Source organism: Oncorhynchus mykiss, chromosome 22, assembly GCF_057628025.1.
Source record: "Oncorhynchus mykiss isolate SJ-2025 chromosome 22, ASM5762802v1, whole genome shotgun sequence".
Taxonomy (NCBI): domain Eukaryota; kingdom Metazoa; phylum Chordata; class Actinopteri; order Salmoniformes; family Salmonidae; genus Oncorhynchus; species Oncorhynchus mykiss.
The window spans coordinates 36,764,804-36,778,596 of record NC_143043.1 but is presented as its reverse complement, the minus strand read 5'-3'; the positions used below and the strand labels follow the sequence as shown (position 1 = coordinate 36,778,596).

Sequence of the window (13,793 nt, the reverse complement as noted above, 5' to 3'; positions counted from 1 at the left end):
TAAATGGGTTCTTTATACAGCCATGTTCCTTTCTTCAGGCTCCATTGGCATTCATTAGTCAGGGTCAGACTGACTGCACTGTCTGTCTCTCTGGGAGGCAAGTGGTGTACTAAAAGTACAATACAAGGACATCTTCAGTTTAACATTGGTATTGATAGGATGGAATGAATGGAAATGGCAATAAATAATTATCGATGAGTCATCAATCAGTCTCTTAGGTCGATTACTATCAGTGGTACAGTGGCTTAGGAATTAAAACATCTACTGACTGAAGAATACGGACACACTCACCTGGTCTGAATGTGAAAGTTGTTGGTTGTCCCAGTGTGTTCAAAGTCATGGATAGCTGCAGCAAACACCATGGCTAGAATGTCCAGTTCAGTGAGCCAGTGCTGAGAGCGGGAGAGTGAGAGCGAGAGAGAGAGAGAGAGAGAGAGAGAGATGGTAACAAGAAACATAATCAGAACCTGTCCTTTGATTTGTGTATGATGCTGGGGGATAATTCTCACCATAATGCCAGTGTGGAGCATCAGATAGTGTGCTGTCTGTGTGACGTCAGCAGCGTGGATGAGGTTGTGGTAGGGGTTTCTGTGTTTGCTGTAGCCCACCTCTAGAGCCTCTACGAAGGTCACCAGAGATGAAACTGGAATCTGGGGAAGAACAGGGAGGTTAAGACAGGTGGTTAGAGTATTAGACTAGTAACCGAAAGGTTGCAAGATCAAATCCCTGAGCTGACAAGGTACAAATCTGTCGTTCTGCCCCTGAATAAGGCCATTAACCCACTTTTTCTAAGCTGTCATTGAAAATAAGAATTAGTTATTAACTGACTTGCCTAGTTAAAAAAAAAAAAAAAAATTAAAAAAGATGACACTGGTATCTGAACAAGGAGGTTATGACACCAGAGATGACACTGGTATCTGGGTTAGAACAGAGAGGTTAAGACACCAGAGATGACACTGGTATCTGGGTTAGAACAGGGAGGTTAAGACACTTCTATCTGGGTTAGAACAGAGAGGTTAAGACACTGGTATCTGGGTTAGAACAGAGAGGTTAAAACACTGGTATCTGGGTTAGAACAGGGAGGCTATGATACCAGAGATGACACTGGTATCTGGGTTAGAACAGAGAGGTTAAGACACCAGAGATGACACTGGTATCTGGGTTAGAACAGGGAGGTTAAGACACTTCTATCTGGGTTAGAACAGAGAGGTTAAGACACTGGTATCTGGGTTAGAACAGGGAGGCTCAAAGTTTCAGCTAGATGAACAACTAGAAGGTGATTGGCTCTGTGCTGGGTCATGGAGGGCCAGTTTCACCACAGACAACCACTAACACAGTGAGTTCCAGGCAACTGGAGAGACAGAAGTCAAATGTTATCACGCACATCACCGACTTCATTACAGAAAATATAACTCATGCACACTCCTGCAATATACTGTATTACATCTGCAAGTTGTTTATTGTTCAAATTGTTATGTGTGCGGGAGTTAGCTTTTCTACAATGAAGCTGGAGAGATAAAGAGATACACGTGTGGGAGCTTCGTGTACATGTACTGTAGCTTGTGTGCAAGCTTAACTTCTATTGCTTAATCAGACTAAGAGCAGAGCACGGCCCAGAACACTGCTCTTCCTAAATCCACTATCTGTAGGCGACTATCTTTGGGTGACTATTTGTAGGCAACTATCTATGGGTGACTATCATTAGGTGACAATCTGTAGGTGACAATATACAGTAGGCAACTATCTGTAGGTGACCATCTATGGATGACCATCTGTAGGCGACTATCTATGGGTGACTATCTGTAGGTGACTATATATATAGTAGGCAACTATCTGTAGGTGACTATCTATGGGTGACTAAGGTCCTGTTCCTCTGCCCAGACATTTTTTGCTGATACATGCCATATCTTACAACACCTGGATAGGTATTTTATATCAGCTTACCACATCATATGTTACAGCAATCTGGTGCCCGACGGCACAGTCCATGCAATGTCTGAGCAGTGGAACACGACCTATCTATAGGTGACTATCTGTAGGTGACAGGGCTGAAGTGGCAGAAGTGTAAATATGTATAGGTCGGGTATTGATGGATTCACAAGGTGGGGCTACAAACAATATGACTTGGAATAGAGGGTCACTGTTGTATGATCTGTAACACATTATGGCTACATAAGAGTACTACATGCCTCAAACCCTGCTGTGTGTTCTGGGCCCTGCTCTTAGTTATGTCATATAGTGTTATGTAGTGTTATGTAGCCCTTATGACAGAGCGTTCAAGTAAAGTCCAACCATATGATCATATTAATGAAAAGATTATCCTCAAATTGGGATCAAAGCACAGTAAGTGTCGGTGATATTCTCACCACTCATCTAACAGAGGACGTGTACAAACTCTCATCTAAAACCAGACAAAGAGATGAGGACAAAGAACAGAACAGTGTGAGGTTGGAGTGCTAAATGATGTCTTCACGAGGCACCCAGAGGCCTGTGGTGTAGAACAGACGACAGAGGGAGACACACACACACAATACCCACGCATGCATGCACTCACAAACAGACCCACACACACACACGCACACGCACATACACACACATTTCAGGGACCCTTTTTGGCTCTTGAGCGCTACTTTCAGAATTACTGGTTTAAAAGTTTACAAAACCTCTGTTCAATTACTCACACACACAGATAGATGTACTCACACACATAGATAGATGCACTCACACACAGAGATAGATGCACTCACACACATAGATGTACTCACAAACATAGATAGATGTACTCACACACAGAGATAGATGCACTCAAACACAGAGATAGATGCACTCACACACACAGAGATAGATGCACTCACACACACAGAGATAGATGCACTCACACACAGAGATAGATGCACTCACACACAGAGAGATAGATGCACTCACACACAGAGAGATAGATGCACTCACACACACACAGATAGATGTACTCACACACACAGACCCTGACGTTAACGATCAAGAGAGAGACTGAAGAAAGACTAACCCTGAAGCGGTTGATCAGATCATAGCGGGTGAGCAGTTCGTACACCAGGAACTTCAATGCGTGTTCACTGCTGGCCTCGTGGAGGGCAAACACATCAAAGGCCCATTTATCTACATCCTGGAAACAATCAGATGATGGTAGGGATGATGACAGCACATAATTAAATACAACATACATTGGGTACTATAAAATAAAACATATTACTTACACACAATAACACATTTTATCCTCTCTATGGATTTCAGAATAGGATGATGTTATGATAAAGTCAGGTATATATTGTACAGCTGTAATAAAGCCTGTATTCTGTATCATTATGAATGATATGACACAGTTTATTATCCCTGTAATGTTTTAAAATGGCATCATTCCCATCTCAAAAAAGTATATAAAATCACGAGGAATTCAGCTAAAATCATTGTAATTGATTGAAATCCGTTCCCAAATATACCCACATGTAAAAAGAAAGACGTGATCATGTCTCAGCGTAATCAAAGTATGAAGTGATTGTTATTATAATATTTTAAGACTCAATCTCTTTTTGAGCATACTCGTGCTAAATTTGTAGTGTTAAACATTTAATTAAAATGATACTTCAGCCCACGACAATCTGCTCTGACAAAAATCAGGCTGAATTCTAGCTGCCTACCCTACTGTATAGTAGGCATAGTAATGGTAATATGATGTACAGTATCAAGCACCTTCAAAACAGCGATGGCAGCTGGAGGGTACGTCAGCCCAGCCATGTTAGACGTCCGTCTGTACATCCTGAAGACAGATACACAATCATTAGGTAGTTAGACAAAATAATTGCAATATGCCCAGTGGGCAAAATGGGTTGAAATAATGCTAGAATAATTAGTGGTTGTAATGATTTAATTTAAAGTCAGTTTTGCCTGCTGTGGCAGCTCGTGTACATGTACTTTGTACACATAGAAAACACAGGGACAACAAACAGCGGCTGATGATTTCAATTGTATACATCCTTTTATGGTATCAAAATGCTGCAGTGTCATAAAGACACAATACCTCCGTTTTCAACAATAACCAGTAATGGTGGGAGCAACAGTAATTACATTTTTTTTTTAAACTAAAAGGCAGCAAGGCTTTTGAGAAGGCATTCTTTGTAGATAAAATACTTTTGGACCGGCCAAAGGCTGGGTGTTGAAAGGGGTGCGGGGTGGGATGAGACAGAACTGTTAAATAAGGCCAAAGAAAGACTGGGCTGTGGAAACACAACAAAGAAAGACTGGACTGTGGAAACACAACAAAGAAAGACTGGGCTGTGGAAACACAACAAAGAAAGACTGGGCTGTGGAAACACAACAAAGAATGACTGGGCTGTGGAAACACAACAAAGAAAGACTAGGCTGTGGAAACAGTAACAAAGAAAGACTGGGCTGTGGAAACAGCAACAAAGAAAGACTGGGCTGTGGCAACAGCAACAAAGAAAGACTGGGCTGTGGCAACAGCAACAAAGAAAGACTGGGCTGTGGCAACAGCAACAAAGAAAGACTGGGCTGTGGCAACAGCAACAAAGAAAGACTGGGCTGTGGAAACAGCAACAAAGAAAGACTGGGCTGTGGCAACAGCAACAAAGAAAGACTGGGCTGTGGAAACAGCAACAAAGAAAGACTGGGCTGTGGCAACAGCAACAAAGAAAGACTGGGCTGTGGCAACAGCAACAAAGAAAGACTGGGCTGTGGAAACAGCAACAAAGAAAGACTGGGCTGTGGAAACAGCAACAAAGAAAGACTGGGCTGTGGAAACAGCAACAAAGAAAGACTGGGCTGTGGAAACACAACAAAGAAAGACTGGGCTGTGGAAACACAACAAAGAAAGACTGGGCTGTGGCAACAGCAACAAAGAAAGACTGGGCTGTGGAAACAGCAACAAAGAAAGACTGGGCTGTGGAAACACAACAAAGAAAGACTAGGCTGTGGAAACAGTAACAAAGAAAGACTGGGCTGTGGAAACAGCAACAAAGAAAGACTGGGCTGTGGCAACAGCAACAAAGAAAGACTGGGCTGTGGAAACAGCAACAAAGAAAGACTGGGCTGTGGCAACAGCAACAAAGAAAGACTGGGCTGTGGAAACACAACAAAGAAAGACTGGGCTGTGGAAACAGCAACAAAGAAAGACTGGGCTGTGGAAACACAACAAAGAAAGACTGGGCTGTGGAAACAGCAACAAAGAAAGACTGGGCTGTGGAAACACAACAAAGAAAGACTGGGCTGTGGAAACAGCAACAAAGAATGACTGGGCTGTGGAAACAGCTACAAAGAAAGACTGGGCTGTGGAAACAGCAACAAAGAAAGACTGGGCTGTGGCAACAGCAACAAAGAAAGACTGGGCTGTGGAAACAGCTACAAAGAAAGACTGGGCTGTGGAAACAGCAACAAAGAATGACTGGGCTGTGGAAACAGCTACAAAGAAAGACTGGGCTGTGGAAACAGCAACAAAGAAAGACTGGGCTGTGGAAACAGCAACAAAGAATGACTGGGCTGTGGAAACAGCAACAAAGAATGACTGGGCTGTGGAAACAGCTACAAAGAAAGACTGGGCTGTGGAAACAGCAACAAAGAAAGACTGGGCTGTGGAAACAGCAACAAAGAAAGACTGGGCTGTGGAAACACAACAAAGAAAGGTGTGACATGTCGGAATCCAGCCAAGTTCACTCTGTTCTTCAAGTGTCTAGCTAATTTAAGAGAAGAGGGCTGCGTCCCAAATAGCACACTATTCTCTACGGGTAATGGTCAAAAGTTGTGCACTATAGAGGGAATAGGGTACAATTTGGAACTCATCCTACATGTAGTTAATAAAAGAGAAGAAGAATCTGGCAGGCTGGGCTTTGACTGTATTCTCCTCTCTCCTCTTCTCTGAGAATGTTTGTAATCACAGACCTGTTAGTTTTTCACAGGATAATCTGGGCTGAAGAGATCACACTGTCTGACAGACATACTTTATAACTGTAACAACAGATCTTACAACATTCTTAACATGTGGAATTACAACACACATTTTATAACTCAAATTATACTGTTGGTCACTAAAGAAGAACCCATCAAACACATTAAACATTAACCTATTTAGTTTGACGAATTTGAGAAATAAACTAAGAAATAAAAACTGTCGAACCGAGCATGAAATCTCAAATACCTGCATTGTGCCTTTCATTTTGTAATATTCAGCTTCAGGAAATAAAGATGTAGAGGATTGTTTCCAACAGGTGTCTATGGCACACTGAAATAGCCTAGTAGTTGCCATGGGAATAAGAGTGAGACACAGGCCCTACGAGCAGCTCGGGGAGATTGAGACGCGTTGCTGAATATTATGTTTACATATTCATGTTGGTGCCCAATGTAAGTAGGCAATTATGCTCAAGAAATTGTACGCACATTTCACTAATGTCCATTTCTATTACTGGCAGAATGTCTGTTGTTCTTTACTTCTAAGAGCAACACCACAACTGAAAGCCACCATGTCTGTTTGTGCCCAGGTTTTGAATAATAATCATTTTCTATTGACAGTTGTGTTTTCCTTTTAAGAAACAACACTACCTCTGAAGTAATTCATAGGAGCTTGGAATAAGTGTTGATGGTCTGATGGTATGTTGTTTTTGTACTTATCTGTACATGTCTCTGCATACTTATCAATATCAATAGCCTACTATAATTCTCTTATAGGGTTATTTCCCCATGCCTCATGAAAGTACAATCTCTCAACAAAAAATAGTGTGTGTGTGTGTGTGTGCATGTGTGCGTGTGCGTGTACCTCTCGACGAAGATGCCAGCCTGCACGGCATGGACGATGCTCCTGAACCGTGGTTTCTCCTCGGGTCGTCTCCTGACCACGCCCATCTTCCTGGTGAAGGTTGAGGCCAGCCAATCACGCACCTCCATGGGCACAGAGTCCGCCTGGATGTCACTGAGCTCATCCTCAGTGTCCAGAAGACGCCTGGTAGGGGGACATCAAGGGACAGTCACACTCCGGCTCACATAGAATACACATTACACAAATGTATCAGCACCATACTATACCTCACAACCCTACCATACTATACCTCATAACCCTACCATACTATACCTCACAACCCTACCATACTATACCTCATAACCCTACCATACTATACCTCATAACCCTACCATACTATACCTCACAACCCTACCATACTATACCTCACAACCCTACCATACTATACCTCATAACCCTACCATACTATACCTCACAACCCTACCATACTATACCTCACAATCCTACCATACTATACCTCATAACCCTACCATACTATACCTCACAACCCTACCATACTATACCTCATAACCCTACCATACTATACCTCACAACCCTACCATACTATACCTCATAACCCTACCATACTATACCTCATAACCCTACCATACTATACCTCATAACCCTACCATACTATACCTCATAACCCTACCATACTATACCTCATACCCTACCATACCTCATAACCCTACCATACTATACCTCACAACCCTACCATACTATACCTCATAACCCTACCATACTATACCTCACAACCCTACCATACTATACCTCACAACCCTACCATACTATACCTCATAACCCTACCATACTATACCTCATAACCCTACCATACTATACCTCATAACCCTACCATACTATACCTCATAACCCTACCATACTATACCTCATACCCTACCATACCTCATAACCCTACCATACTATACCTCATAACCCTACCATACTATACCTCATACCCTACCATACCTCATAACCCTACCATACTATACCTCACAACCCTACCATACTATACCTCATAACCCTACCATACTATACCTCACAACCCTACCATACTATACCTCATAACCCTACCATATTATACCTCATAACCCTACCATACTATACCTCATAACCCTACCATACTATACCTCATAACCCTACCATACTATACCTCATAACCCTACCATACTATACCTCATAACCCTATCATACTATACCTCACAACCCTACCATACTATACCTCATAACCCTACCATACTATACCTCATAACCCTACCATACTATACCTCATACCCTACCATACCTCATAACCCTACCATACTATACCTCATAACCCTACCATACTATACCTCATACCCTACCATACCTCATAACCCTACCATACTATACCTCACAACCCTACCATACTATACCTCATAACCCTACCATACTATACCTCACAACCCTACCATACTATACCTCATAACCCTACCATATTATACCTCATAACCCTACCATACTATACCTCATAACCCTACCATACTATACCTCATAACCCTACCATACTATACCTCATAACCCTACCATACTATACCTCATAACCCTATCATACTATACCTCACAACCCTACCATACTATACCTCATAACCCTACCATACTATACCTCATAACCCTACCATACTATACCTCATAACCCTACCATACTATACCTCATAACCCTACCATACTATACCTCATAACCCTATCATACTATACCTCACAACCCTACCATACTATACCTCATAACCCTACCATACTATACCTCATAACCCTACCATACTATACCTCACAACCCTACTATACTATACCTCATAACCCTACCATACTATACCTCATAACCCTACCATACTATACCTCACAACCCTACCATACTATACCTCATAACCCTACCATACTATACCTCATAACCCTACCATATTATACCTCATAACCCTACCATACTATACCTCATAACCCTACCATACTATACCTCATAACCCTACCATACTATACCTCATAACCCTACCATACTATACCTCATAACCCTATCATACTATACCTCACAACCCTACCATACTATACCTCATAACCCTACCATACTATACCTCATAACCCTACCATACTATACCTCATACCCTACCATACCTCATAACCCTACCATACTATACCTCATAACCCTACCATACTATACCTCATACCCTACCATACCTCATAACCCTACCATACTATACCTCACAACCCTACCATACTATACCTCATAACCCTACCATACTATACCTCACAACCCTACCATACTATACCTCATAACCCTACCATATTATACCTCATAACCCTACCATACTATACCTCATAACCCTACCATACTATACCTCATAACCCTACCATACTATACCTCATAACCCTACCATACTATACCTCACAACCCTACTATACTATACCTCATAACCCTACCATACTATACCTCACAACCCTACCATACTATACCTCATAACCCTACCATACTATACCTCATAACCCTACCATACTATACCTCATAACCCTACCATACTATACCTCATAACCCTACCATACTATACCTCATAACCCTACCATACTATACCTCATAACCCTACCATACTATACCTCATAACCCTACCATACCTCATAACCCTACCATACTATACCTCATAACCCTACCATACTATACCTCATAACCCTACCATACTATACCTCATAACCCTACCATACTATACCTCATAACCCTACCATACTATACCTCATAACCCTACCATACTATACCTCACAACCCTACCATACTATACCTCATAACCCTACCATACTATACCTCATACCCTACCATACCTCATAACCCTACCATACTATACCTCATAACCCTACCATACTATACCTCATAACCCTACCATACTATACCTCACAACCCTACCATACTATACCTCATAACCCTACCATACTATACCTCATAACCCTACCATACTATACCTCACAACCCTACCATACTATACCTCATAACCCTACCATACTATACCTCATAACCCTACCATACTATACCTCATAACCCTACCATACTATACCTCATAACCCTACCATACTATACCTCCCAAATAATGAATACATAATGGTAAATAAGGTTATCCAAGCAATAATAACATCCCTAGAGAGTAGTAAAAATAATAAAAATACATAGAAATAAATCCAGAAAAGTTCAATGGAATGTGTTATAACCCGGTCTGGCACAAAGAGAAGTTTAAAGTGTGAGACAGACCTACACACACTCTGCATACATAAGTGTCCCATATCTGGAGCTAAATCAGTTTTCTTTTATTCCAGGCTATATCTAAACTTTTTGCTAACAGAAATTAACAATGAACAAAGTAAACATGTTCAGTTTCTCCTCATGGCTCAGCCACATAATGCCAGGTTATATCTGGTGGGCTTTCTCCTCATGGCTCAGCCACATAATGTCAGGGTTTCCATGGCCGAGCAGCCACAAACAAGCCTAAGATCGCCATGTGCAATGTCAAGCGTCGGTTGGAGTTATGTAAAGCTCGCCTCCATTAGACTCTGGAGCAGTGGAAACGTGTTCTCTGGAGTGATGAATCACACTTACCATTCAGCAGGCGGACGAATCTGGGTTTGGCGGATGCCAGGAGAACGCTACCTGCCCCAATGCATAGTGCGAACTGTAAAGTTTGGTGGAGGAGGAATAATGGTCTGTGGTCGGTTTTTCATGGTTCGGGCTCGGTCCATTAGTTCCAGTGAAGGGAAATCTTAACACTACAGCATACAGTGACATTCTAGATGATTCTGTGCTTCCAACTTTGTGGCAACAGTTTGGGGAAGGCCCTTTCCTGTTTCAGCATGACAATGCCCCCGTGCACAAAGCAGAAATGGTTTGTCCATACAGAAATGGTTTGTCGAGATCGGTGTGGAAGATCTTGACTGGCCTGCACAGAGTCCTGACCTCAATCCCATCAAACACCTTTGGGATGAATTGGAACGCTGACTGCGAGCCAGGTCTAATAGCCCAACATCAGTGCAGTGCCCGACCTCACTAATGCTCTTGTGGCTGAATGGAAGCAAGTCCCCACAGAAATGCTCCAGCATCTAGTGGAAATCCTTCCCAGAAGAGTGGAGGCTGTTATAGCAGCAAGGGGGGGACCAACTCCATATTAACGCCCATGATTTTGGAATGAGCAGGTGTGAATTTATTCACCAAAACAAAAGTGAAAAACAATTATCTTAGCAGCTGGTTTTCTAAAATCCATCAAGTGTTTTTTTCATGTGAATCATGAGTCTTGATCTTTTCCACCAATTGACTGTACTATTTACATTGACACCCTTTATTATTTCTATATCTTCATTGTTTTACACTGACTCTCTTGCACTGGCTCTATACACACATACTACACACACACACTTTACATACGCTGCTGCTATACACTGCTGCAATACGCTGCTGCTACTCTGTTTATGATACATCCTGATCGCCTAGTCACTTTTACCTCTACCCACATGTACAGTGCATGCGGAAAGTATTCAGACCCCTTGACTTTTTCCACATTTTGTTACGATACTCATACGTTACCCCCCCTCATATATCTACACACAATACCCCATAATGACAAAGCAAAAACAGGTTTTTAGAATTTTTCGCAAATGTATTAAAAATGTACTCAGTACTTTGGCAGTAAAAGCACCTTTGGCAGTCAATACAGCCTCGATTCATCTTGGGTATGACGTAACAAGCTTGGCACACCTGTATTTGGGGAGTTTCTCCCATTCTTCTCCTCTCAAGCTCTGTCAGGTTGGATGGTGAAAGTCTCTGCACAGCTATTTTCAGGTCTCTCCAGAGATGTTCGACCGGGTTCAAGTCCGAGCTCTGGCTGGGCCACTCAAGGACAATCAGAGACTTGCCCCGAAGCCACTCCTGCGTTGTCTTGGCTGTGTGCTTAGGGTCGTTGCCCTGTTGGAAGGTGAACCTTCACCCCAGTCTGAGGTATTGAGCTCTCTGGAGCAGGTTTTCATCAAGGATCTCTCGGTACTTTGCTCCGTTCATCTTTCCCTTGACCCTGACTAGTCTCCCAGTCCCTGCCACTGAAAAACATCCCAACAGCATGATACTGCCACCACCATGCTTCACTGTAGGGATGGTGCCAGATTTTCACCAGACGTGACGCTGGGAATTCAGGCCAAAGAGCTTGGAATCTTGTTTCTCATGGTCTGAGAGTCCTTTAGGTGCCTTTTGGCAAACTCCAAGCGGGCTGTCATGTGCTTTTTATTGAGGATTGGCTTCCGTCTGGCCACTCTACCATAAAGGCCTGATTGGTGGAGTGCTGCAGAGATGGTTGTACTTCTGGAAGGTTCTCCCATCGCCACAGAGGAACTCTGGAGCTCTGTCAGCATGACCATTGGGTTCTTGATCACCTCACTGACCAAGGCCCTTCTTCCCAATTGCTCAGTTCAGCGCGCAGTCAGCTCTAGGGAGATTCTTGGTGGTTCCAAACTTCTTCCATTTAAGAATGATGGAGGCCACTGTGTTCTTGGGGACCTTCAATGCTGCAGACATTTTTTGGTACCCTTCCCCAGATCTGTGCCTAGACACAATCCTACCTCGGAGGGCTACGGACAATTCCTTCGACTTCACGGTTTGAATTTTGCTCTGACATGCACTGTCAACTGTGGGACCTTATATAGATAGGTGTGTGCCTTTCCCAATCATGTACAACAATTTGTAGAAACATCTCAAGGATGTTGAATGTCATTTTGAGTCTCATAGCAAAGGGTCTGAATACTTATGTAAATAGGGTATTTCTGTTTTTTATTATTTACACATTTGCAAACATTTCTAAAAGCCTGTTTTCGCTTTGTTATTATGAGGTGTTGTGTGTAGATTGACGGGGAAAATGTTGTATTTAATTTATTTTAGAATAAGGCTATAACGTAACAAAATGTGGAAAAATTAAAGGGGTTTAAATGCACTGTACATAGGATATTACCTCCATTCCCTCAACTACCTCGTACCCCTGCACATTGACTCACTACTGGTACTCCTTGTATGTAGCCTCGTTATTGTTTTTACTGTGTTTTGTCTTACTTTTGAACTCTGCACTGTTGGCAATGGGCTCATTAGGAAGCATTTTACTGTTAATTCTAAACCTGTTGCATCCGGCGCAGGTGACCAATACAATTTGATTTGATGATTTGATTTGATGTCTTTTTCCAAATCACGAATAAACATAACAGAGTCAGTGATAAGGTGTCTCCTTGTTTTACAACTTAGGGTGTGGGGAAACCAATCTGTATGATATTCAATAACACATTCATATTTAGATTTTGGTCATTTAGCAGGAGTTCTTGAGCCTTATCAACTTACAGTCAAACAAGGCTGATAAAACTAACATCACAGTCATAGCAGGGAAAAACTTTCTTTAACCTTTTACGGAAAATGTTGTTGTAGTTAAGGATACATTGGTGTTCAAAATAATTGTAATTACAACAAGATATCTTATGATATCTTTGACTATCACTGGATAGTGCCAATACAATACTGAGATATACATGATCATTTGACGCCAGAGGAATGAAACACAGTTCAATACAGTGAAATTGACTACTAAACTGTAAGAAAATGATTTGTACATAATTTTACTGTAATTACAAGGGATTAGAACAAGCAGGTTGGCTGTAGGCATTTGCATATTAATAAATACTAGGTGTTTTATATAACTTGCACTTCTAGAGGCCTAAACAAAAGGCTTCTAAACTAAAGAGATGAAATGGACATGGGTAAATATTCAGCCATTAAACCATTTAAGACCCCCTAGCACTCTGATCTGTTCCCTATATACATGCGCCTGCAAATCTTTTTCATTCCAGTGCAGCATAATTTACAGTACGCTGTACAGTACGGTATTTTACTGTGCATTCTATGGTAATCTACTGCATTCAGTGTATATTTATTTAACTAGGCAAGTCAGTTAAGAACAGATTCTTATTTACA

At 41.9% G+C, this 13,793-nt stretch overlaps 1 protein-coding gene across 3 annotated transcripts in view; it reads right to left on the bottom strand.

The window, feature by feature from the left end:
• The window catches only part of pde1a (phosphodiesterase 1A, calmodulin-dependent), a 77,575-nt gene that overhangs the window by 6,624 nt on the left and 57,158 nt on the right, over nucleotides 1-13,793 (bottom strand). For all 3 annotated transcript variants that reach the window (XM_090215937.1, XM_036959123.2, XM_036959122.2), the window contains 5 exons: nucleotides 6,800-6,982; nucleotides 3,727-3,793; nucleotides 3,026-3,142; nucleotides 510-650; nucleotides 292-392 (listed from right to left, as the gene is read on the bottom strand). In XM_090215937.1, coding sequence (XP_090072063.1) covers nucleotides 292-392; nucleotides 510-650; nucleotides 3,026-3,142; nucleotides 3,727-3,793; nucleotides 6,800-6,982 — 609 coding nt within the window. The remainder of the gene's footprint in view (nucleotides 1-291; nucleotides 393-509; nucleotides 651-3,025; nucleotides 3,143-3,726; nucleotides 3,794-6,799; nucleotides 6,983-13,793) is intronic.